This window comes from Sinocyclocheilus rhinocerous, unplaced genomic scaffold (assembly GCF_001515625.1).
Source record: "Sinocyclocheilus rhinocerous isolate Xijiao unplaced genomic scaffold, SAMN03320098_v1.1 scaffold377, whole genome shotgun sequence".
NCBI lineage: Eukaryota > Metazoa > Chordata > Actinopteri > Cypriniformes > Cyprinidae > Sinocyclocheilus > Sinocyclocheilus rhinocerous.
The window spans coordinates 705,287-732,229 of NW_015633195.1; the positions used below are offsets into that span (position 1 = coordinate 705,287).

The window sequence follows — 26,943 nt, forward strand, 5'->3', positions numbered from 1 at the left end:
ATTGCAGTAACTTAGTCCGTTGTGCAGAGAAGAGATAACACATGACAGCTGCTTGTTGCACTGCATTGCATACAAGAACTAACTCTGAAGAGAAAAACATTGAAGAGAAAAAAATCATATATGCTGTTGCATAGCAATAAATGCTAAGAACTAACTGTTTCATTGTTTTGCATACAATAATTAACTTAATGCATTGTGCATAGAAGAAATTAAAGTGATAAAGGTGATAACAATGGTTTGATCAGAGTGATCAAGTTTTTATTTCACTGAGCATTGTATTGTTTGTTTGTTTACAGTTTTATTGCACAATATACACATTTTTGCAATGTTATTGCACTACGTGCATGTTTAACCTCCAGTGTGAGGTAGTTATTTATTTTTATTCAGTTTGCACATTTTCAATTTTCAAAAAAATCTAAAAATTAATTTCTGGTTAAACCATATACTTGAATAGGTAGAATTTTTATATGTTACAAAAGAGTTGTTGTAAAATGTAATGGCCACAGTTATGTGGTTTTGAAATATGTTGTGGCAAAATAAATAAAATGCAAAACTGTATTACTTCTGAAAAAGGTTTTTGTTTTATCTTCCCAGAAAAGTAATAATTTTGATATATGTTGTGGAAAAGCAAATAAACAGAAAAAAAAAGGTATTTTACAAACAAAAAAAACTGACATAATTTTGATATATGTTGTGGAAAAGCAAATAAACAGAAAAAAACTGTTATTTAGCACAAAAAAAACTGCCAAAATGTTTTTTTTTTCAACTGAGAAATAAACACCCAATGTAACATATATGTAATATTCAAAATTTATCACAAATGCCCAATGTCATATATGTGTCACATTACAGATCTTTCACAAGGAGATGATGTATTTCAAAAACAACTGCAGAAACATGTTATAAGTGGTCCATTTGGTCTGTTTTATATGCCCCATAATTTTCCTACAAGGAGAAATTGGTCCAGGCTCTTATGGGTTAATTAAGCTTCATCTTTCAAACAGCACTTCTAAATTAAATTACATCCGTTTCTGGTGACATTAGAAAAAAACACTATTTAATAATAAATTACTAATCTTACATTTTAAAACAATTTTAAAAAGTCATGTAAATAACTTTAGTACATTTCAAAATGGCCTCTAGCACTAACAAAATTAATTGGAGAAGGAAAATCTTTTATTGTATTTTTATTCTCTTTTTCCCACCTCACCCTATCCCTTTTTTGCTCATTTCCTCCCTTGGTTCTGGTCTTTCTGTCTTGTGTCTTCTGTTAATTTCTGCGCATAGCAAGATCAGTTTAGAGTTCAGTACAAACAGACATAAATCAAACCATCCCTTACTGAAGTGAAATTTATTTTGCTCTAAAATTTCAATTATTTAATCTACTGAACAAAACTCAATCAGATCACTGTGCATACAGGAAAAGATGACTATACTAATCCAGCATGCTTAAATGAGATCTTGCTACTTCTGCGGGTAGCCATGATAGATATTTCGCTGCAGCTAAAAATAGCCCAATGGTGCATTTTATCCGTTATTTCCGTGCATCATTACTTTGTTTTGATTCAATCTGCAATTAAATCAAGCACTCTGGTGATTATGAGCACTGTTGCTGCTCACCATGGAAACCAGAGTTAATTCAATATGTGAAGGTTGCTTAAGTCACTGCAACACTTCTACAAAGCACATAGCAACACCAGACTGGTGGCGGGGTGATGCAGGTCTGTTATCTGTAACCAGTAATCTGTGGAGAGGGGAAAAAAAGAAAAGAAATCAGGTGATATCCATTCTCTATCGTGATGGCAAGCCCACAGCAAACAGACCTAAATTAATTTCTATAAATAGACTTTCTGAGAAAAGAGGGGTCTCAGACCTCAGTAATGATATACTGGTGCTAGGAGAGGGGCAACAATTATTTCTGAGCAAATGTTGACTTTACCACACACTGGTGCATATTTATATTGTTCAAAATGTCTGGCATAGTGTTGAAATGTAATATAAAAGGCTGTTTGAGACTAGACTATTAAATTAGGGTTAATATATGTTACATTAGGTTTTTTAAGCCTGTATTTCAAGTTAGTATTTCATTAAAGGAATAGTTGACCCAAAAATGAAAAAAATTACTGAAAATGCACTCACTCTCAGGCCATCTAAGCTGTAGATGAATTTGTTTCTTCATCAGAACAGATTTGGAGAAATTTTGAATTACATCACTTGCCCAATGGATCCTCTGCAGTGAATGGGTGCCGTCAGAATGAGAGTCCAAAGAGCTGATAAAAACATCACAATAATCCACAAGTAATCCACACCACTCCAGTCCATCAATTAACGTCTTGTGAAGTGAAAAGCTGTGTGTTTGTAATAAACTCATCCATCATTAAGGTTTTAACTTCAAGCCATTGCTTCCTAACCCATAATATTGCAAAGTCATCTCAACTGAACCAAGAGAGAGAAATATGCAGGGATCAAGCACCATTTACAACCAAAAACAGTCCAAAACAAATATGTTGGTGGATCTTAATGTAAGAGAACATGAACTTTTTTATTGGAGGAAGCATTTTTATGGATTATGGACTCATATTTTGGCCAGAAATGACAGTTTAAAGTAAAAAAAAAAAATTACAAAAACACAGCTTTTCACTTTACAAGACATTAATTGATGGACTGGAGTTGTGTGGATTACACGTGGTTTATTGTGATGTTTTTATCAGCGGTTTGGACTCTTGATTCTGACGGCACCCATTCACTGTAGAGGATCCATTTGTGAGCATGTGATGTAATGCTACATTTCTCCAAATCTGTTCCGAAGATGAAACAAACTCTTCTACATCTCGGATGGCCTGAGGGTAAGTAAACATTCAGCAAGTCTTCATTTTAGGGTGAACTATTCCTAGCATCACCATAGCATCCTAAATTGAAGTACTGCAAACATAGTTGCAATCTGAATCCCATTTAGAGTTATCCTTATCCATTTCCCTAGTCTGCTCTACAACTAATCACTAAATAAATAAACATGTGGTGCCACAATGGAGCCATTGCTCAGTTTTGACAGAGATCTAATGCGGTGAGCAGGCAGGCAGTCGTAAAGAAGTGTGATTTGTCAGCGCAAAGGTTATTCTGTCACCCCTCCCTCCACCCAAAACACATAAGGGAACAGACAGGTTGACGTTAATGTTGTCTCTATTCTCCCTGGATTACAGTGTCAGTCCAGTAGGAGCAGAAATAAATAAACCACAGCACTAATGCAGGGGACTAATCCTGTGTGTGCAGAGGAGGAGGTAATACAACACCTGACATTTATCAGATATTCTGAGACAAGAACCGAAAAAGACTGAGTTGGCAGAGGGCATGAGCTCTTTAGAGACAATTTCAGCTGATTTCAGCCTTACACTACTGGTTGAGTGGGAAATCAAAAGGGCACTGGGAAAAGAAATGACATTATATGGCATCTAACAGCCAGGGTTCAGTCTGGAAACGTGTAAAACGCAAGTGTTGTACCTTTGCATGACCAACTGAGAGCTTTGGTAGATGTCTGCATGCATTATTGTGTAAACACAGCGATGAACATCCCCATCAGTATGGAGAGCAGTCAATCAGCTCCATGAGCATCATGCAGCCTCCATATTTTAATCAGGAAATTAGCCAGCCAGCTAAATTCCTCCATGCTCTCAGAGTTGAAGAGGTTCGAATCAATTCTTTCCATGTGAGTGATCTGTGCTTTTCTGAGTTCATTATCCAATATGGTGAAAAACACTCCAGTCACAATCAATCGCGCACACACACAAGAGAAAGCTATATTAATAAAGACATCTCATAAGGTAGGGCATACACTGTGCGACTTCAGCTATGTTTTTGTTAAATACCAACTCTTACTGTACAAGTTAATCGAATGCGATGTCAAGCCAAAGCTCAGGATTTATGTGTTCGCACTACACGGTCCATTCGTCGAGATGCAACTTCACTGCTCACACTATACATGTGAAATAAACACGTGGGACCCCCCGAACCCGGAACTGTGTAGCCTCCATGGCTTACGTCCGTACCACACAAAATGTCACCATGGTTTCATTTCTGTTTTCATGCAGTTTAGGCCAGTCGGTTCGTAGTTCCGCTTCAGTTGTGCGATACTCTCACGAGGAACGAACAAAATTTCTGACATGTCAGAAATTCATCCGACCATCCGATTGCCCCTCGGGAGAGGCTAATCACCTCTCGTTATCCCCTGTACGCACAACAAAGCTGAAATTCAGCCCGACTCAAAAAAAAGAGTCGCACGAGTAAGAATTCGTCTCAAACTTGAATGAAAATCGCACAGTGTATGCTAGGGCTGGGTTTTGACACAAATTTCACGATTCGATTCGATTCTCATTCACAAGCTTGCGATGCGATGCGATTCGATTCCCAATTCGATTCGATATTGATTATTTTGGATATATATCTGGTACACATGCAAAATTTTCTCAAAGAAAAAAAATCTCTTAACTAACGCTGTAAAATATACATGCGAGTCAGTTGGTACTACATTACTATAATATTGAAGGTTAAAACTGACTGATTTTTAGGCTATACAACTGCTTAAATTACACTTAATGAAGTTTTTATAATAAAAGTTACAATTACATAATAATATGGTGGCGGTCATAAAATTTTTTAATTTAACATTGAAGAACAGTAAAAGTTATAATGAATATATTATATGGTGCATATATTTAGCAAAATGCCCCTCTCTAATTATAATCGAGATATCTATATTTTTTACCCAGCCCTAGTGTATGCCCGGCCTAAGAGAAATAGTTTTCAAATATATTACGATACATAGTAGTACACAAAACGATTCATAAGCTCTCAATTTGATTCCCTATTTCGATTTCATTTAATTTGGCACATTTTAATTACATATGACAGAATTATCTCTCAACTATTTCTGTAAATTAAATAAGAGATCTTCTAAAATGTTACATTATGAAATTATTACATTTAAAAAACTGAACAACAGGTACCAAACTACACAGGATCAATTGCAGCGAGTTCATTCAGTCAATAAGTCGGACTAATTAAAACTTGTGAGACTTTTTTAATTATTTACTAAAAAAGTCCATTTGAGAGCATCATTTGTGATTGAAACATTTACACTGGAGGAGTCATTTTGTCTTGAGTCGGACTGCTCTGGTCGCACTTTAAGTTGCTGATTGACTAAAAAGAATTGGCTCATAAGAGTCATTTGTTTGTGAGCAGAACTGCACTGATTGCAGTTTATGCTATTGATTCACTAAAGAGAATCTGTTCGTAAGAGTCATTTGTTCATGAATCAGAATGCGGAAATCACGCAGTTTTTTTTTTTTTTTACTACGTGCAAGACTAGGAGGACAAGATAGAAATACATGTGTTCTTGGTCTACTTTTATCTGATCACATTTAATTCTGACTGTTAACACAATCTCAACATTCAGTGCAGTCAAACTCTCTCTACAAACTTCAAAGGTCACGATTTAGGAGAGAAGCAAACCCAGAAGAAAGGTGAACTTGTCTCAATCTCCATGCGTCTCTTTCTTGTTCTCAGCCAGTTGCTTCCTCCACTTGTCTTTTCTTTGACACTAATGACATTTGTCTTAGCGGAAACACGCTAATAAGAACAAAACACTACAAAAATACCACTCAGTTTTACTGAAGTATAGGTACAGTCTATATATTTATTAAATATTGTTGATTCCTGCTTAATTTTCCCCAAAAAAAAACAAAAAACTTGGTGTCGCAATACAGTCAGAATGTTCTTATATGTGGATGCCACAATACTAACCAATAAAATGCTGTTAATCTTTGCAGGTGAACATACACTAATACTCAAAACTAAGTTTGATAACACTTGAAGTCAGTTTATGTGAGTCATATAAAGGCCTAAAACATATCGTGACCTAGCAACTCAACCAATGGTGTTACTTTGGGGTGGAGCTATATTTTTGCTTGACCAATGGCAGACAGGGAATGTATTTCAAAAAACGTGTTCAAACACAGTCATTATTTTTGCATTTCCAGAAGGTGGTGCTAGTGGTGCACAAACTCCACTTTAACCTTATTATATTTATTATTATTGTAATGCATTGTATAAAAAAAACAATGCTTTAGAATACCAATTCATGTAAAATGATTTTTAGATTTACAGGCTTAAAGGGTTAGTTCACCCAAAAATGAAAATTAGCCCATAAATTACCCTCAAGTCATCCTAGGTGTATATGACTTACTTCTTTCAGACGAATCCAGTCGGAGTTACATTAAAAATTGTCTTTGATCTTTCAAGCTGTTTCATGGCACTCAGCGGGTGTTGCATGCGTCAGTCCAAAAGCACTTAATAAAAATGCGCCCATCCATAAAAAAAAAAGTGTCTCACGCGGCTCCGGGGGGTGAACAAAGGCCTCCTGTAGCGAATTACCCTCTAATGGAGGTAAATTGTTTCTGTAATTTTTTCTTCTGAAAATGTCGGTCATTAATTTATTTTTCCAATTTTAGCTACAATATCTTAGATTAGACTAGTTTCTCCAACTGACGTAGTATATGGACAGATATAATTTGTAATATTAGATATTCTCTATGGTTGCAAATAAAAGGATAAAAGGATCAATCTCTAAACATTTCCAGGAATGAGCCTTTGAATGTTTTCAGAAGAAATCGAACGGTTGAAGCGGAAGATATATTGCATTCAAAATGTCATCCACCACACTGCGAGCACTCAGAGATTGGAGAGAGTGCCGCATAATATATGACACAGCACGTACTGAGACGGCGGGCACAGGTCTCATCTGCAGCACAGCAAGGATTTCCTCTTCAATCATTACCAGGTGCTCCTGACAATAAACTTCATTGAGCCTTGACTTTAATTTTATGGGATTCTCGAAGCACAGCTGCCCCATGTTTCTTCTGATGGGCAGCAGGGAGGAGGTCATATATATATATATATATATATATATATATATATCACAGTTGTAAATAAAACAAAGATTTTTTGAGTATGTTTTACAAGAAAATGTTATTTCAGTCATTCTAATTCATGTAGTTTAACTCAATGTTACTTGCCATTTCTTTGTAATTTTGTGAAATTTACAAGCAATTTCTGAATTTAAATTGTTTCAAAGTAATAATTTGTTCACAATTTTCTAAATATTTAATTTTTTTTATATAAAAATGAAAAATATAAACAAAATATTGTATTAAAGGTGCAATAGATGATTGTCTTCAGAAACATTTTTTGTTATGCTGGTTGAAAGTCTCTTCACATCCCGATAGCAATCATTAAGTTAAGTGGTCTAAATGTATTTGTCTGTATTTATATATTCTGTGGAAGGCGTAGGATCAAGAAATGTTTGTCCAATCAAAATGCTCCGTCCGAGCGTTTTAATATGCTTTCCTACCTGCCTGTCAACGTATGTATTAGCATACCTCTGCGCAACAGGTTCGCGCAGACAGGATACGTCATCAGCTCGTTCACGCACGCTGTGCAGAAAGAGCGCGAATGGCAGACAAACATCAACAACCCGATCTTCCTTACTGGTATTTTTAAAGTTTTCTCAACGGTGAATGACACATGATGTAGCCCAGCGGTCAATCCAGTCCTTGCGCCAGCTCGTTAGAAGTGAGATACGTGCATGAACTGTGTTCCGATCGATATGATCCCTACACAGTGTTCATTGCTCCCCACTAAAATATTTAATATTAAAATACATAGTTTAATATAAAATATATAGTATTAAATGTCAAAAATTTATAACAATAAAAATATTTGAAGAATGACTGTGTATGTGTCTCTTCAAATAATGTTAACCACAGACTTTATTTTACTCATAAATTGAAAATTGTAAATCCAACACCAGTGTTATTATGAAAACCTGCTGATATACTGCCTATTTTTTTTATCATCATATTTTCATCAACAATGTATTAATTAAAATCATGTTCGTTAATATTAAAGTACCATCATGATTTGCATTATTTTTTCATTTTACAAAAAAAAATAGTATCAACATGAAATTTTATCAGCAATTTCATTAACTAAGTTAACACCATGAGGCTGTGTCCTAAACAATAATGCACTGGTGGTCATATATGATTGTTAGGCTGAGATTATGAAGCAGTCTGTGTTCTGCATTCAGTGCATGTCCTACGGAACAATCTTCCAAAGGTCATGAAATTAATAACTACAGTGAAAGACTTCAAGTCATCTCAAGAATATGGCTGAGTAGGTGTACTTCTTAGTATTACATCTTAAATGAGTCAAAAGTGGTCGGTAACGAGATGTAGAAAGTGAACTGAGAGCAAAGATAAGGGTATATTTGTATATTTATACAGTGCAGGGAAAGACTAATATGTAATGTCTCTGCGAGAGATGACTAACAGGTTTCGAGTGCAGCAAGAAGCATGAAGCTTGGACGATTAATCAATACTGCAGGCAAAGGATTTCTCAGAGATTGCACATCCCACATGCATAGGGATGTCAGCATGGAGCACCAACCAACTACTAAGAAAATGAAAGTGGATGAAAAGGATAACCTTCTCAATCTGTTGCTTTGACATGTGATAGAATACACAAGTTTCACCTTAAACATTCGCTGAAGCATTCAAATACTGAACCTGACAAAGCACACAATGGTGGAGTTAAGATTTTACTTTGAAAAAAGCTTTGTGTGTGTTTGTTGCTTAGGCTACAGCTGTTCAGTTTAAAACCTGGAAGCGAATTAGCATTTTCAAAGTATAGGTTCCCTACAGAGTTATTTAGAATAGTGGTTTTGATGTGATGAGTATAATACAGTCTGTAAAGTAAATTACACAAATAAATTTAATTGAAAAGTAAAAGAAAAGTAAGTAAAATAAATCACACACATTTCTATTAGCCCAAATATTTAAGAAATAAAAACAAAAACGTATAACGAAATAGAAGTAGTGCGCACACAGTCTCTAAAAAACTCTAAGAAGCAAATCTCTGGGAGTCATTTGAACACATTGGCAGAGGTTTTCACCTCTCACAAAACCCTTTTGGTCATCTTTGAAGAACACTAGGGGCCTGTTTACACCTGGTCATTTCATGCGTTTTCGCTGATCGGATATCTATCTGATTTGTTCAAACGTTTCCATTTACACTTGGCCACATAAATGTGTCGTCGCAAAAGGGATTTAAATCCGATCTTCAATTCCCGCGCTATATTTACATTTAACGGAGTTCACGTCGACGAAATCAAAAGATAAGCGCTGCATTTTATTAATTATCAGCTCATTTCAAGATCAAAGACCGCAATAGGAGAGCGCTGGAAGATCAGCACTGGAAAGATAAGTTTGTCTTACTTTTAATGAAGATGATTGTGTGTTGGCCGTCTGCGTCTTACTTTCAGTTTCATTCGCGGCAGTTTGCACGTCGGCTTGCTGAAGAGATACTTAGCTACTCGTCCACTGCGATGCGTGTTGCATTAGCGCAGTCATATCTGACTATAATGTCAAATAGCCTATAACACGCTCTTACACGTTTATTATTTTAACATTTTGGGAGGAGTAAAATTTACATATGTGGTTTCAACAACCAGATGCATTTACACTGGTCCAGTTTCGTCTGGAATGCGGCCCAGACCACCTCCTGAAGTGGTTTGAGCGATCGGATTTATATCCGTCTCAAATGCATTTCGGAGGGCATTTACACCTGGTCTTTTCACAATCGGATAACCATCCGATCAGACAAAACACATGAAGTGACCAGGTGTAAACAGCCCCTAGATGTCACACTAAATACTGACACAGCCATGCCCATGACTCCCAGAGATTTGCTTTTTTGAGTTGGATAGCAAGTTGAACGCGGGGGGGACTGCATGGGCAAGTTCATTTTATTTTTTATTTCTTTATTTATTCCTTTCAAATCTTGAATACATGAGCTAGTATGAGAGTATGAAAATAGCACCAACACTACTGCCCACTTTCAGTAAGCAGAACAAGGAAGAGTTTATGCTCTTGACAAATGTAGAATATAACATGTAATTAGAATTTTTTATAGACTTTTGCTCTTCAAAAATTACTAAGTTGACTACAGCCTACTTCAAAAGGCAAGGTTAATCAATATGTTGATTAAAAACCACGGGGCTGTTCAATACTTGACTCTGATTGGCTGACAAACATTCTATGGTGTGCAATTATTTTCAGGAAAACGCACGGGCAAAGTAATTCCAGGCAGGTTTTGCCTGCATTACATGTCCATATCATGTCACCAAATGATTTCAGTTATTTCAAAGGTCCTTACAGCTTACAACAGCAAACGAACCAAAACCCACAACGACCCTGACGAAGCAAATAAATATAGTAAACAATACGATGAAAACGACGAATTATTTCTATGTTTTGCCACAAAATTACATTTAATTATGTACGGAAAGCACATTCTCTTTCTCCCACGCTCTCTCTCTTACAAACGCACACACATACAGTAGGGCTGGGAAAATAAATCGATGCATCGCAAATCGAGAAATGATTCAGCATCGATTCTGAGATTTTCCGAATGCATCGCGATTCTTTCTTGAATCGATTTTGAGCTTAGTTTTGAACAGCAGATGGCACTGCATGCTTTAGAAACAGCCGTACTCTGCTTGTTTCCAAATCCTTACACACCCACTTGAACCTAAAATAATCATTCATAAAATTCGAAAAGGTTGAAGCGAATTACAATGGTGTTCACAGTGGGCTGCGTTTACATTAATCTCGTGTCATAAAAGCATTCTGAGCTAAAGTGAAATTACATGACTCAGCTGAACGCACAAGCACTCTTTAACACTCTTCTTCATGAGCATTTGAGTGTGTGGATAAAAACTAGATTAGAGCGCCATCTGCTGTTAAAATCTAAGCTCGGAATCGCGATGCATTCTGAAAATCTAAGAATCGATCCATGAATCGATTCTGCATCGATTTATCGTCCCAGCCCTAACATACAGTACACACACACACACAAAAAAAAAACATACAGGCACACAGAAGTGTGTCAGCGCTGCTCTGACGATTTTATTAGTAAAATAGCTTAGCAACTTAAAAACTACATGACATTTCTCACTAGCGAGGTAATAACTGTGCCGTTGTTGGAGCAGATGAACTTACAGTTTCGCTATTAGTTGAGACACTGCTGCCAAACACATAAATATTAATATGATACAGTATATTATACATATTTTAAATATTACTTTAATTTAAATATGTACTGTCAAAAATTAAAAATGTATATTAAATATAAAAATTCTGTTAAATGTCAAAAATATATCATTAAATATATAATATTCAATATTTAACAAATCTAGTATTTTATCTGTCAGAAATGTATAATATTAAATATTTTAAAAATTCTAATTTCTTTTCAAGTAATCATAAATCAAAAGCCGCTATTTTTGAAGAAGACCATGGTGAATTATCCATCTGAGTTGGCCTGCAAATCGACATCATGACTGAAAAGCTCTACAGAAAAACCTGTTTAACAACCAAATGCTGCAACACCTCCTAGACGCAGGATACCACGATACGACTCTGGAATGATGACCGGAAAGCTCAGGATCATTTATGCATCATTTCCATTTCAAACAAAATTGTACCTTCATTTCAGCAGCCGTGCAGCAGAGCATCTGGGCTGCCAATGCCCTTCCTTTTTCCTGCCCACATTGATTTATTATTTTCTCTTTTCAGGCAGCTCTCGGTACTCCAATCTTGTGCCAAGCCCAAACTCATGCACGAAGCCTCACAGTTCCTTCCGGGAGACCTTCAGCTTGTGAAAACCACCCTGAAAATCCACATAAGGATACTTAAAGCACAAAGAAGTGGATTGTGACCTCACTGTTATGGTGTGGCCATGGAAACAGACTGGCTCTCAGACTGTAGTTCATCTACAGTAGCTCTGTTTGTTTGAAAATGACTTTAACTCTATTTGGGAATGAATGACTGGTCTGTGAGTTAATTCAATTGATTAATCATTTAAAGGAAATTTAATTTTAGTGTTTCCTCTGCTCAAATCCGACTTGCCGCTCATTACTGGGCAAATTACACATGGGTGGAGGAGATAGGGAAAATGATGGAAAAGTAATTTGCATAATTACTGCTAATAAACACATTGCACACTGCAGATGTGCAAAATGATTAGTGCACACTATCACATCTGCAAATGAAAGAAACACATGCCAATTGCCATATTTCCATCAGATGTGACATTCACCAATACAAGTACATTCCCTCGTCTTGTTAAAATTAGATGCACTAGGGATGTGAAAAACTCCATATTTTCATCTATCTATCTATCTATCTATCTATCTATTAAATAGTGAAAATGCAATTGCATTTGCGAATTCTGGAATTAAACTTAATTTAAAAGACATTCTCAGTTCAAATCCACCCTGCCAGAGACACATATCTAATAGATCAACTATTTAATTTGGCACGTTGTCTTAAAAATGCAGTGGTTGTAGTTAAAAACAGAGTGAAACACATTATAAAGGCTGAAGTCATATATCTGTAAGTGTACAAAAAATAAAAATAAAACACGGATTGGATCCAAATAGAGAAATATCATGTATCACATTAACTAAAAGTATTTTATTGCACAAAGCTATCAGTGCAGCAAATATTCACATTCCTCACCAAAAAAAAATAAAATAAATAAATAAATAAAAATATTAAAAAAAACAGATTTATGGATTATTCATAATACATTGAGGTACATCAGGTACATTGCTCACAGCAGGCGATTTGAAATCTGTCACTAATTGTCTTGAAATTTATTGGTGAAGCCTGTGGATTTGTTACACAGCTGGTGTTTTGCAGCTGTGCTTTAAAAAGGATGAATTTGGAGACACAACTTTAAAGAGAGAACAAACAAGGGGCTTTTAAGCTTTATGATGTCTCAAATGATATGCATCTTATATATATATATATATCTTATATATATGTAAAATTATCTAGAAGAAATTACATTGTCATGATGTATTTTGATGAAAGTCGGATTATATCTAAAATAGTAAAACATTTATTATTTTACTTTATTAACACTGAATTATATGTCACCCTGAACCACAAAACCAGTCATAAGGGTCAATTTTTTTTAAATTTAGATTTATACATCTCATGTATAATAAGCTTTCCATTGATGGTTTGTTAGGATAGGACAATATTTGGCCGAGATACAGCTATTTGAAAATCTGGAATCTGACGGTGCAAAAAAATCAAAATATTGAGAAAATCATCTTTAAAGTTGTCCAAATGAAGTTCTTAGCAATGCATATTGCTAATAAAAAATTAACGCGAGCGGCGGTGCGCTTCTTACTTCAGGCGGATAAAATATGAACCACTAGGGCAAAAGCGTAACTGTTGAATATTTTGATATATTTACGGTAGGAAATTTACAAAATATCTTCATGAAACATGATCTTTACGTAATATACTAATGATTTTAGGCATAAAAGAAAAATAGATAATTTTGACCCATATAATGCTTTTTTGGCTATTGCTAAAAAAATACTCAAGCGACTTAAGACTGGTTTTGTGGTCCAGGGTCACATATGTTTTTGTTACTTCTCCAGACTCCTTAGCGCGCCCTTTGCAAACCACATAAATCCTTGAAAAGTTCCTCCTCTAAATTCATTCCCTTGTAAGCACTGCTGCTGAAAATATTACATCTAGTTGACCTCACAAATCAACTAATCAGTTGGTGGATGACTAGTCCACCCTCCTCCTGACCCATCTCTAACATGCACATGCACATTAGTGTGTGTGTGTGCAGAACAATAAAGCAGTTGTGTGCACTGACTTGAATCAAACTGCCTGCTAGGACAAATCTGAAGTGCCAGTTTATGTAGCTATGCATCAGTTCACGGCATCTTCTTTTCTGTACAAAAGTCTGCGGCTTGTCGTCGACATGACCTTCTGTTGTCTATGGCTGATAGTCACCCTAGTGCATCTCCAGAGAAAACAGAGAAAATCGCTTTGATCAAGCTATTTCCTTCTGTGGGTACAGCTCAAGCCACCCACGCATTGCTGTTCTGCAGGGTGCTTGGCGGAAAGCACTGCAACAATGTTGCGAGTTTGCCTCGTTTTTTTTGTAATACCTCGGTATTGCATGTACGCCTGCTATCTGCTCGCTGCTGGTTGACTCGGGCACCTCGGCTAAAGTCCATCTCTTCCCACCCACACCTTTTTTTTTTCTGCCTCTCCAGCACTTTTTGACGCGTGTTCACCCCTCATCCATATGGAATCAACGTTCTCGGCTCTGCTGCTGTGAAAGCTAACAGTGATTTTAGCAAAGCTTCAGAGTCCTTCAGCTGAAATGAGTTGAGGATGAGAAAAGGGACATACGGCAGGAAAGAAAAAAATCAATGTGTGAGGCATTGCAGTGTCGGTATGGGAGCTTCAGCTGTGGGGCTTTTTATGGGTGAGCTGCTGGGCTCACTGGATGATTTGAACTCTGAACTTCTGTGACACTGAAGACTGGAGCAATGGCTGCTGAAAATTCAGCTTTGCCATCACAGGAATAAATTTCATTTTAAAATACATTAAAATAGAAAAGATTGTAATAATATTTCACAATATTACAGTTTTTACTGTAATTTAATGAAATAAATGCTGCCCTGGTGAGCATAAGAGACTTCTTTCAACAAAATTAAAAAATCTTAAAGGGGTCCTATTATGCTCTTTTACAAAGTCTTGATTTTGTTTTGGGGGTGTACTAGAACAAGTCACACACCGGACGAGAAGCGCAGCGTCGCATCACGCCACGTCTTTAAAATTCAAATACTTTATTTTCTATGAGTGTACGCACACCGGTGGCGCCGTTCGGCATCTGTCCGCCCGCTTTGTGATATCACAAAGCCCGGAAAACAAACGCTGTAGTCAAAACGAGCCGTTCGTTGTAGTTCTTGAAAAGGGATTTAAAAAAAACGAAATATCTCCCTTTGGAGTGGACTTTGAGATTTGTAACTTTCTACATCTTTTTTATGCCCAAACATACACACTACACACTGACTAAAATTTAAAAAGTGAAAAAGAATAATAGGACCCCTTTAATCATTCCAAACTTTTACTGGTAGTGTATGTAGGCATGCAAGTATAGTTCTTATCTACTCTTCGAAAATATTAGTCAAGATTGTATATTTTTAAACCAGCAATTAAATCTGACAACAATGGTATCATACATTTTGCTAGTCTTGTTTAAATATTATTGTGCAAAAAACGAATGCATTGGCACTTTCACTTCATTAAGCTGACTTGGCTTTTTTTTTCTTTGACTAAAATGCAGGATTTCATAATGATGCATATTGAGAATAAAGACAGACTTGATAACCCTTTGACCACATTTTTTTTACTAGTATTCACACCTTTCTACTCGACTGGTGTATACAGCCATTTTACACCTTACAGATATACTGCAAACAAAGATGAAAATAAACTTTAAATGTTAGCAAAACAACCTTGCTTTAAATTTTATTACATAATAAAAACAATAAAAGCATTATTTTTATATTTTATAATAAACAATTATTATTATTAATATTATTAATTATTATTATTATTATTATTATTATCAGTAGAAGTAGTATTACTAACAAAATAAAAAACTTTTATTAGTAGTATAAATAATAACAATAATAATGATGTTAATAATAATTGTTATTATTAGCAATAATAACAACAACAATAAAAACTATAAATAATCATTATTATTTTGATTATAAATAATATAATAATATATAATGTAAATATAATAATATATATATAATATATAAAATAATAATAATAATCAGAAGAACAATTTATTACTACTAATAAAAATGTGTTAAAAATCAGTTCTGGTTATCAGTCATCAGCCATTTAAACATAACAACTTGCATGAAGGTCATGGAAAAAGCTTTAATGAGCATTACAGTTTCTCTCGTTAATTTTTCTATAGTGGTCTTTATACCATTTCTGGTTCTCCTCTCCATTCTGCATGCATTCTTTCCATCTCTTCCACCCAACCTGCAGTGCCTCTTACATCACTCCTCACATTCTACAGTTCAAGGCCTTTGGAAATCTCTCAAACATTTTTTCTAACTTATTACTAAGGTAACTCACGGCGCTGGCGAGCAGGAAAGGAAGGGAGGTGATGGAATCGTGACTGTGTGTACTTGTGTGTTTGTTTTTTGTGCATTCCTGTGTGAGTGAGAGTATGACTATGCCGGAGAGCGAGAAAACAAGCGCACAGCATGCATGCAGTGGTGCTGATGATCTGTATCGTACTTTTGTAAAAAATATCTCTAGTTTGTCTCAGTGTTAGAGAGAGGAAATATAACAAGGGGACTTGATTTGAGGACTGTTGTAAACGTTGCATCCTCTCATCTTTTCAAAAACGTACCATGACTGTGAAGTGCTGCTTTTTATCACAGTGGGCATCCAGCCTCATACAATGTCCCATCCAGTCCAAATGATTCTGAATAAAAGATTCTAAAGCCCTATCTGGCCTGACAAAATCTAGAAAAAGACCAACATTTGAGATGCACTGCCTTCCTAGTCATGATTCAAAAGAAACATTAATTGGCACCTAAGTCCTTACAAGCGATTACAAGCGATTCCTAATAAGCAATAAATTATTATTTCATTCTGTCATCTGACCATCTGCTCTTGCAAACAAGACACATGTGGGTCATTCTCGTTAGGCAGTACCTTCTGAACTTGTGCATGCATTTTAATTTAGGAACGTATTTCAGGGTACGTCAGATTTACACATTTACAAAATAGCAAAAAAAGAAACACACTGGGAAAAAAAGCTTGAGTTTGCCATTGCTAAGTTAGCTTACATGAGGGTATTAATGTTTTGTTGGAAACCAGAGTTGTGTGCCAACTTAGTATGAATATGTTAGCCATAAGGTTATCTATAAGCTAGTGTGTTCCAAAACAATTTTCGCATTTAGAAGATTAAAGCATTCAAATCTTTCTCTAAGCATTCAAAACATTCTCTAAATTCCGCCAATATGGATCAACGATTCTGATGACATCACCCTGCACTTCAGCTGCTCGTCAAACATTCTGTCCAATCAAATGCTCTCTAGAATCTGAAGTGTCCCACCCCCTACACTATAAATAGACGCTGAAGCTGCGGCTGTAATTTGAATGCATGGAAGTAGAATTAAGCTGAAATTCTATGAAATTCAACTAGAACATTAAAGTTGGTCAAGTCAAACTTTAAATGCTGGCATGACAAAGACTTGTTTAAAACCTTTGAAAAAAAGATGGACGGATGGATTGATCAAGATGGATGGATCAGGCCAATTCAATTCAAACTCACACTTCTTTAATTCTGTCCAACCCTTTTGCAAACCTTTTGATTAAAAGAACCAGGAACATTTCCTAATAATTTTCATTTCAAGTAATAAAATATAATTTTAGAAGTAAACTGTTTTACACCCAGGGACATGGTGAAAATATTTTTTAATGTAAAATTATTTAAAAATTCACTCCATGTTCACTTAATTGGAATATTGCAACAAAAGAAACTAATGTTATTTTAATCTGAAAAAAAAATAATACTTAATATTTTATCTTATATTTACTGTATATAGACATAATGTGGACATGAAAATGTACTGGAGATGTGAAATAACCAAAATCAGAGAGATTTCTATCCGAGGCCACCCTTGAAATCACCCCCCAAATGGCAAAACCTCAGGCATCATTTCACTTGATTGATGGAGCCATTTTCCTGTCCAGGAGCGAAATAATGGCGTTAAAAAAGGCATTTGAATCCAACAGCTGTTGAGCAAATTGATCTCATTTTTTTTTACCATTTACACAAAACAGCTCTTACACCTTAATCGCATCTGAAACACAGAAGGGATTTTTCCTCTTTTAGATGGGTATCATTTACAAAGGGATCTCTTGAGAGCAAAAACAGATACGTCAATAATGCCTAGCTGTCTTAGTCAATTGACAAACAAGAAGCACTTTCTGCACAACAACAATAACTAATTGCAAATAACAAGGGTGTATTTCTCATTATCGACAACACCATGTACCCTTGACTTGGAATGCATGTTATCACTACAAATTATGTCTGCAGATATGTGACATATGCTGGAAATATGAGGGCAAATGCACAAGGCCATCTACATTTAAAGCAGCTTTGATGAGCATAGACGCTGACACCTTGATTACACCCCTACGGTTCTGAAGGATGATATTCTCTGGAAAGTCGTCTCTAACCAAACAAGCTAAAAGACCTTGGATGAGCGCATCAATTCAGAGGTTTTTAAAGAAGGCCAGAGTGTTTCTCTGAAGAGAAATCATCTTGAGGGTAGGGATCAATATAAATTATTGCAAAATCAGTAAGAATGTACAAATGTGTGATTTCATTTGCATTAAAGTCAGCATGAAATGCTAATTTACCCAAGTATTTACTGGATGCATCTTATAGCTCTTACTGTAAACATTTCATCAGTGCATGCGTTTCATTTTTAAAAAGGTTCTGACCTCGTAATGTTTAATCAAAATGTCAAAACTGAACCTTCCGCTGAAAACGACAGACTTCTCTCAGGTGACGTATGCAGGACTACTCCAATCATTTAATCTGCTTAAAAGTGTATGCAGATGAACGTGAGCTTGAAGGGTGTTTGAAGGTTTGAGAGCAACACCCACATTTCAAAAACCAATCAACAACCAATGTATAGAACTAAGTCCTGTCCTACATTTTTTTGGTTTCTGATCATCTATTGCACTTGGCTGTACATCACAAAATGGAAGAAAAGATCTGTCGCTACTTCCGTTACATCGCAGCTTTAAAAGTGACAAAGACACTTTCCGGTGTTGGAACCCGAAATGGAAAAAAGGCCAAAGAACACCACTGAAATTCTGTTAAATGTATTTCTGAAGTGGCTTGTGACAGTAATCCAAATGGCAAGGAGGCGGCAGGAAAAGAAGTGTGAAATTAAGATGTAGAAGGCAATAAAAAAATCCTTCCTGGAGCCCAGTATTCTGACACATTCAACAACCACAACAACAAAAAAACAATTAGTTCCATCTCATTTCTGCTGGCAAAAAATTGGAAGATTAGGATACTGGAGGATGAAGTGCGATATGTAGTTATTAATCCCTCAACATTCGCCTTTAGGGGGAAGCCTGAAAGAGCATTTATGCAGCTATGATTTATTCAACAGTGGCACAAGAGCATCTGCCAGGTGTTATGGAAAGACCGGTAATATCAAAGGAGAACATACACATTAATATTTGTTTGCCTGCACAGCAAAAAACATGCCAGCAGGCTGAAAACGGCAGTCGGCACTCAAAGTGACGCAGAAACCAGGTGACAGGTAGGAAGCGTATAGAAACGATTCCGAAAGACACAAACAACAAAACTTCTCACGCATATAAACTGCTTGACAAGAGAACAAAACATACATACAAATGCTCCTTTTTCCAACTCTTATAAAAAGCCACATATAAAAATACAAGAACACCCAAAAAAAAACACGGCAGGCACTGTCCTACCAAGTATGTGCCACAGTGAAGCGCCTCTGCTTGTGGATGTTGTTGTTGAGAAGCATCCGTCGGAGGAGACGGGGGGAGTTCCGTGGCGACAGCCGGGGCGAAATAGAGGAGGGCGAGCGGCGGTGCCCTCGGGGTCGCTCCTGCTGCAGGAGGTTCTCCCTCAGGATCTTCACCAGGTCCTCGTTCAGCCCGACGTGCTTGGGCATGGGCGGCACTGCCAGCGTGTCCTGGTGGCCCATGGCCGCTTGCTGGGCCATCCTCACGCTTCACCCGTCCTTCTCCTGCTGCTGGGGGCAAAAACAAAAAAACGTCCACTAATCCAGCGGTAAACTCCCCAGGACGGGGGAGAGGAAGGGTGAGCGAACGAAATCGGAGCGTCTCTGCAAACCCCGTGTGGGCGGCTCGGCGCACGAATGAGTGACTGGAATTAATCGGCGAAAGAGCAGGAGAGCGGAAGCGTGCGTGCTCCTGTCAGGACGACTGCCGAGCTGTGATGGTGTGCTTGTGAGAGAGGAGAGGAGAGGAGAGGAGAGGGAGAGAGGAAGGGAGGGAGGGAGGAGAGACAGAGCAAGCTGTCGATCTGCAGCGCTTCACTAACTGCTGACTGCAAGCCACCAGTTTGCTTAAGAGCCATTCAGATTGTGTGTGTGTGTGTGTGTGTGTGTGTGTGTGTACAGTATGGAGTAAGAGGCCACTGCAGCCAAAAAGTAACTTTTCTCTTTTTTCCCTCTCCGTATGTTCTTTGTGTAAATCTGACTAATTTATGACAAGGATGTGTGTGTTAGTATGGGTGTGTGTCCAAAGAAAATAATGTGTGTATTTGCTTATCCTTTGATCACTGAGCAGCTGTTCTAAATATGATTTTATGATGTAGACTTTATGCTGCCAAACATGTCACAAAAAGAAAAGCCTCACAAGGTAAGGAGACACGAAAATGAATAAATCCTGACAGGAGCCGGCTATAAATGTTTCTTATGATCATCACAGCATGCTTATTTTAACAGCTGCAGGAAAGATATAAAAAATCTCATCATTTCTCCTAGAAAATAAGATGAAATGGAGAGCAAACGGAGACTTTTACTGAAAGCGATAGTTCACCCAAAAATAAAAATTCTGTCATCATTTACTCACCCTCGTGTTGTTCCAAACCTGTATGACTTTCTTTCTACTGTGGAACATGAAAGAAGATATTTTGAGAAATGGCTCAGCGGTTTGTTTTTTTTCACCATAGAAATGCAAGTTAATGGCCTCAAATCTCTGCTTACCAATGTTCTTCAAAATATTTTCTTTAGCTTCCCCCAGAAGAAAGTCATACAGGTTTGGACTGACATGAGTGTGAGGAAATTATGACAGAATTCTCATTTTTGGGTGAACTATCCATTTAAATTTCCTAAGATTTTTCTCCAAAGAATAAAATCCAGTAATATCACATGATTATGAGATCTCCGCAATGTCTCAAACTGTGCTCAGATTCTTCTGAGACCAAATATGCTACTATCTCAACATCTTTTTTTCTACTTTTATTTCTGTTTTGAGCATTTCTGTAGCTTAAACTGTAGAAAATGGCACTAGCAACTCCAAAGTCATGGGGTTGAATCCCAGGAAATGAATGAACTGATAAAATGCATTATAATGTAACCTTCAATGCAATGAAAGTCACTTTGGATAAAATGCATTATAATGTAACCTTCAATGCAATGAAAGTCACTTTGGATTACCAAATGCATTAATGTAAATAAAATGTAAAGTTCTCCTTAGGAGCAACACCTGAGACTAATTTCCAACTTACTCATAACTAAGAACTCCATTAAGTCTCCTGAGCTTGAAAAGAGCAATCCCTGAGCAACTGTATCAGCATCTCTGTATGATCTCTTTACCATTTAGCGTGTAAATGCTAAAATCCAAAAATGACCGAACCTTTTCCAAATCTATTATTTCTATGCTTACTTGCATTTTTATCCAAACGCAAAAACTCATTCTCAGTTATACCAAACATAATCATCATCATACTAATTAGACATCAGACACAACATCGCTTGAGGTCAACAGCACTTCTCTGCCTGTTCCTTTCACCTTCACTCACCTGAACTAGTGATACTATCATAAGCTCCTATTGAGTTCTAGTCATTTAACAGATGCTGTGACCCGAAGCAATTTAAAGTGCACTTCTAACAAGGAGAATCATCACTGTAGAAACCTGGGGCTGCTGTAAGTGTTTTGCTGAAGGGCACAATGGTAATTCAATGAGGGATTCAAACTCTTTCTGTTAGCAGCCTAGATCTTTAATCACTACAGCACAACACCCGCTGTTGACTGCAACAGACTGTTATTGGTCTCAAAAAACAAGCATCACATCACTAATAACCAATAACAAGTCTATGTGGGATATTAAGGTGCTAACGTTTCATTAGTTCACACCTGTCTGTGTGAATACACTGTCGGCTTGCCAGCTGTTAACCTCACCTTTCACCTTTACTTTACATAATTTAAAAAACATTTAAAAACAACAGACCATCTAATAACAAAAAAACGTGTAGACCTTCATGAAACACCAAAGAAACAACTAGGAAGACTATCCAAGCTAATGTTTTCCATACAATGAAAGTGCTCCAAAAAGGACGAAAACCACCCTAAAATATCATAAAATAGCATCTTTAGACATGTTGCATGTAATGTGACAAACAAGCTTTTTACCTCAAGAAATTATTACTTTTAAGCATTTAAAAGATTTCTACTTCAAATAAATGCTTTTTCTACATTCTATTTATCAAATATTCTCACAAAAATGTACCATGAGTTTCACAAAAATATTAAGCAGCACAATTGTTTTCAACACTGTTTTCTTGAGCAGCAAATCAGCATATAAGAATGATTTCTGAAGAATCATGTGACACTGAAGAAATTTCAGCTTTACAATAACAGAAAAACATTTTTAAAATATATACAAAACAGTTCTTTTAAATTGTAATAATATTTCACAATATCACTGTTTTTATTGTGTTTTTGCTCATGTAGCTTTGTCATTTAATTTTATTTTATTTTATACTAAGTATAGTTCAAATCTATTAACATATTTACTGACATATCGTTTGAGACTTACTGATATAAAAATTAGAATTAAACTTTATTTGGAGTACTACTCGTGTGCAATGCACATTTCTTAAAATTAAGCCTAATTTTTCATATTATTGTTTTTACTGTTTTTTGATCAATTAAATGCAGTCTTGGTGAGCAAGAGTCTTCTTTCAAAAACATTTTAAAAATCTTACAGACTCAAATTTTTATATTTGTTTGAAACAACATGAGGGTGAGTAAAAGATTACAAAAATGTTTTAAAAATACAAATCACATACACATATATTTTATATTATAATCAGTTTGTTTAGTTAAGCCAGTACTAAAAAGATGTTCACAGTTCTGACTCCTTCGTTGTCCGGTACATTAAAATCTTGATTGATAAAATCCAGCAGGAAACACTCAATGCATTACATTCAACTTCTGAATAAAGTAAGTATGCACTTATGAACATACTTCATGAATTCATCCCATGTTCTGTAAGCATGACCTCAGCGAGCACTTCAAACTGGCCCCCCAAGCTGAAAATTGTGCTTCACTTCTCTAAGAGTGACTAAACATGTCTGCACTGCAGGAGGAACACCTTAGCCGGAAGATCAGGGGAGAATTAACACAAAATCTGGGAAGACAGACAAAAATATCTAAATGGACAGGAAGATTGGTGACTGTGCAGGAAACCTACAGTTTGGTTAAAATGTGAGCAGTTCATTGTGAACAGAACCAAAGAAATCTGAAAAATTTACAGATGTGTCATGGATGACGCTAAAGTCTCATCCTTCTGGTTATGACAGACCACCTTAAAACGATGTATAATCAATGTAAAAGTATGTACAATACAGGGTTTTTACGCTGTAAAATACTCCAAGAAACATATGAACATAGCGTGAAGGCCCAATTAAGACAGTCTTACTAGATATATCAATATCTTAAGTGGTGCCTCTGTGAAAATACTGCAAGTAATGTTAATATTTAATCGATTCTTTTTCTTGTTAAGAATTATTAATATGACTTCAGATCAGCAGATTTTGCAAGAGCTGCAATCCAATTAAATCTCTTGATATCGTGAAACAGCATCTGTCTCAAGGTGACCAAATTTTTCAAGTGTGTGCCTGCCTGTCAATGTTCTCGTGCAATGTATGATTTCTGTCATCTTTATTTCACCCTCAGAGGTATATATATTAGGGATGTGCATCTCCATAATGAGGCCGATGCGATACGCATCTCTATGCATAGCCAACGATACAAAACATTAAAGATACATATGAAGCAGCTACCGATGCGATGCGATGCGATACGATTCACCCCTATTAGGATGCAGTGCGATCCGATTTCGATTATATTCAACATAATGCAATTCGATGCAATACGATGCAATGGAAAAAATATGATCACTTCTAATGCCTCGAGGCCTGTTTCATAAAAAAAGTTTACCAAATAAGCCAGGCTTATTTCAGTGAGTCTGACTCATTGTCAAATGATTTGGTTCCATAAAGCAAATTTAACATAGGCCTAGATCAAGCTCTGACTCTCTCACATACTATTATTTGACTTTTTTTATATACCGTTTCTAGCCATGCAGCCTATCTCTCTGGTTTTATTACAGCTGTACCTTTTATATTAGGAGAACAGATAACAGAACATTAGAACATTACAATCTAAAATCGCTCTTTAAAGCATTAAAATAACTAAATTAAAAGTTAAAATATATAATAAAGAAAAAGACTATTTTAACTAGTATAAGAAACACACTAACTCATTTGAGCTTAGTACTGTACTAGCTTATATTTGATTTACCCATTACAATAGTCCCTTGACAGTTACTGCTATCATAAAAATACATTTATATGTATGTTTAAAATTCTACAAAAGACACATTTAATGTCCAAGAACAAATATTTTAGCAAAATGTATATTTTACTCAGAATTATTGTGCTACTATTCGATTGCGCTCCGTCTGTTTAGCGTGCAGCAGCGCTCGTTCACTCGAGTAAGCCTCGCCCACTCCTGATGGCAAAATGGATATATTTGCATGACTTTCTAACATTTACAGATGAAAAATATACATGTGACATGTCAGGAAAACACAACGTCTCAATTGCATTAAACAGCACAAATTTATTCGCTGTTTGCCATGGTGGATCGATTTGATCCATCGACATTAAGGAGTGATTAAGAATAAGTGTGCACAAATTAGTGAGATTGCGTGAACTTAAACTGTCATTTAAGGAAGCGCTTTAGCCCTGATTGATTTGTTAGGTTATTTAATGTAAGGTTTTAGACTTTAATGCCCGCTTTTCTTAGCATCTTTTATGAAACAGGCCTCGGGTCTCGTAGTGTTGTGATCAGGGCTTAATTTGTGCCGGAACAAGCCGGATCCAGATCCGGAACCTCCGAAATCCGATCCGGCACCTCATTTTGGCAGATCCCCCTCCTCACGTGCCAATGAAAGACGTTCGTGCTGACTTATAGCGTGCATATATTTCATGAAAAATCTTCTATTATGAGCGCTCCGCACATCTACATTTGAAATAACAAACTTCAGCCTCATGTGAATGGCTGCTCACATGAGGCTGCTCACACAAGACCGAATGCACGGATCCATACTGTTGCACATGCGTTTTCTTTCTTAAAGCTGCAGTCCGTAAGTTTTGCCTCTTTGTCGCTAGGGATGCAGCGATTAACCGGTTTCGCGATTAACCGCGCTTTAAAACGTCACGGTTAATTAATCGTAAAGGTTCCGCTAAACCGAGCGTTTCTGTTACACGGAACGGAACTGTTGCAGCTTGCGCAAAACGAAAAAAGTTACACTAGCGGTGCACCAGCTTAAAATGACGTGCTTATCAGAGGCACGGAGGCTACACGCAGCGCCATGCTCAAATTTCCTGTGAAAACCTACCCGTACCGCAATTAGAAAACATTATTATAAGCTAACCGTTGTGAATCGGGCTAAAGTAAGGCAACAGTTTTGAACACTGGCTGGTTATGTACTTGCTCAAATATTGATTTTGGATCATTTTTAACCAAAAAAAGTTACGGACTGCAACTGTTTACATTTAGGAACCTATTGTGCTAAAGAGGATACTCGCCAGGATGGCCATTTAGACATCATTTTGTGTGTATTTGGTCGCTTAAGCTCAACAAACTACGAAAAATAACTCTATACTCGCGAGGCGGCTTTATACGTGCACACTTTGGATGTGACTGTGAGCGCACAGAATACAGCCTCTGGAGTGCGCGAGTACCAAATGGCTTAAAATACTTAAAAAGATGAGCAAATTATACATTTTTGTGACACTGCAACAATGACCCAATTAGTCAAGTGACAGTTATTTCAGATGTCCCGAAATGCGAATGAAAGTCTTGTATCGCAGCGTGCAGCAGCTCGTTGTAGTGCAGACAAGATGCGCTGATGTGAAGCACGCACTGAGAGAGTTCATGGTTTCAAACGCTGGTTTCAAATGACTGATTTAATCTTATAGTTTGTGTAGATTTATTTGCTCATCTAACCTACATGCTATATTGAATAAATGCAGGAATTTCCCGCATTATAAAGTTGAAAGCTGCAGGAATGCGTACAACTATGCGATATAGCTACACACAATCCCCCACCGAAATTTAGGACCTGATTAAATATAACTCTATTATACAGAGCTTTGTAAAATACAATTCCACAATTTTTTCGAAACTTTTTCAGGCCTGGAAATTGCTGTTTTAAAATTTCATGGCTTTTCCAGGTTATTCATGACCGCACAGATCCTAAAAGCAACTGATGCACACTGTTAATCACTTAAAGGGGTCATATGATGCTTTTTTAAAGATCATTATTTTGTGTATTTGGTGTAACAGAATATGTTGACATGACACACACGATGCGCAAAACTCCGCATTTGAACAGTCAATAGCAAATACTTCAATTAATAACAAAACAGTAGCTGATTCAGAAGCGCCAGATTGTCATAGCAAAGTCAGTATTACCTCCTCTCCTAGGTTCACGAAACGGTCTTCCATAAAATGCATTGCTGTTCTGTTGTAAGTAATCTTAAAGATTCCTAAATGCATCTACTTTCGGAAGGCCAAATAAAGTGCTTTTGCTTTCGCCTAGAAATACACAGCGTCTCCCTGACATGGCTGTTTCAACACTAACTGCGGTTACTGAAACCATGCCTTCTTTCTTTGCGTGCACATTTGGGCGGCATTATGCAAATATTTCCACATAGTGACGTAGATATGTGGGGGCGTGTTAGAACGAGCCGTTTTAGGGGGGCGTGGCAGAGTCTTAACTTTGATAAAGAATATCTCTTTGGTTTTGAGACTTTAGTCTTTGCAACTTCAGGGATCTTATCTATGCTCAATCAGCTTGTAACAC

At 36.6% G+C, this 26,943-nt stretch overlaps 1 protein-coding gene across 1 annotated transcript in view; it reads right to left on the bottom strand.

Moving 5' to 3' along the window:
* Positions 1–1,560: 1,560 nt before the first annotated feature.
* The window catches only part of LOC107743865 (cAMP-specific 3',5'-cyclic phosphodiesterase 4D-like), a 61,449-nt gene continuing 36,066 nt past the window's right edge, over positions 1,561–26,943 (bottom strand). Inside the window, exon 3 of the mRNA XM_016557314.1 lies at positions 1,561–1,744. Within this exon, the coding sequence (XP_016412800.1) occupies positions 1,663–1,744 (82 nt within the window). The 3' untranslated portion in view covers positions 1,561–1,662. The remainder of the gene's footprint in view (positions 1,745–26,943) is intronic.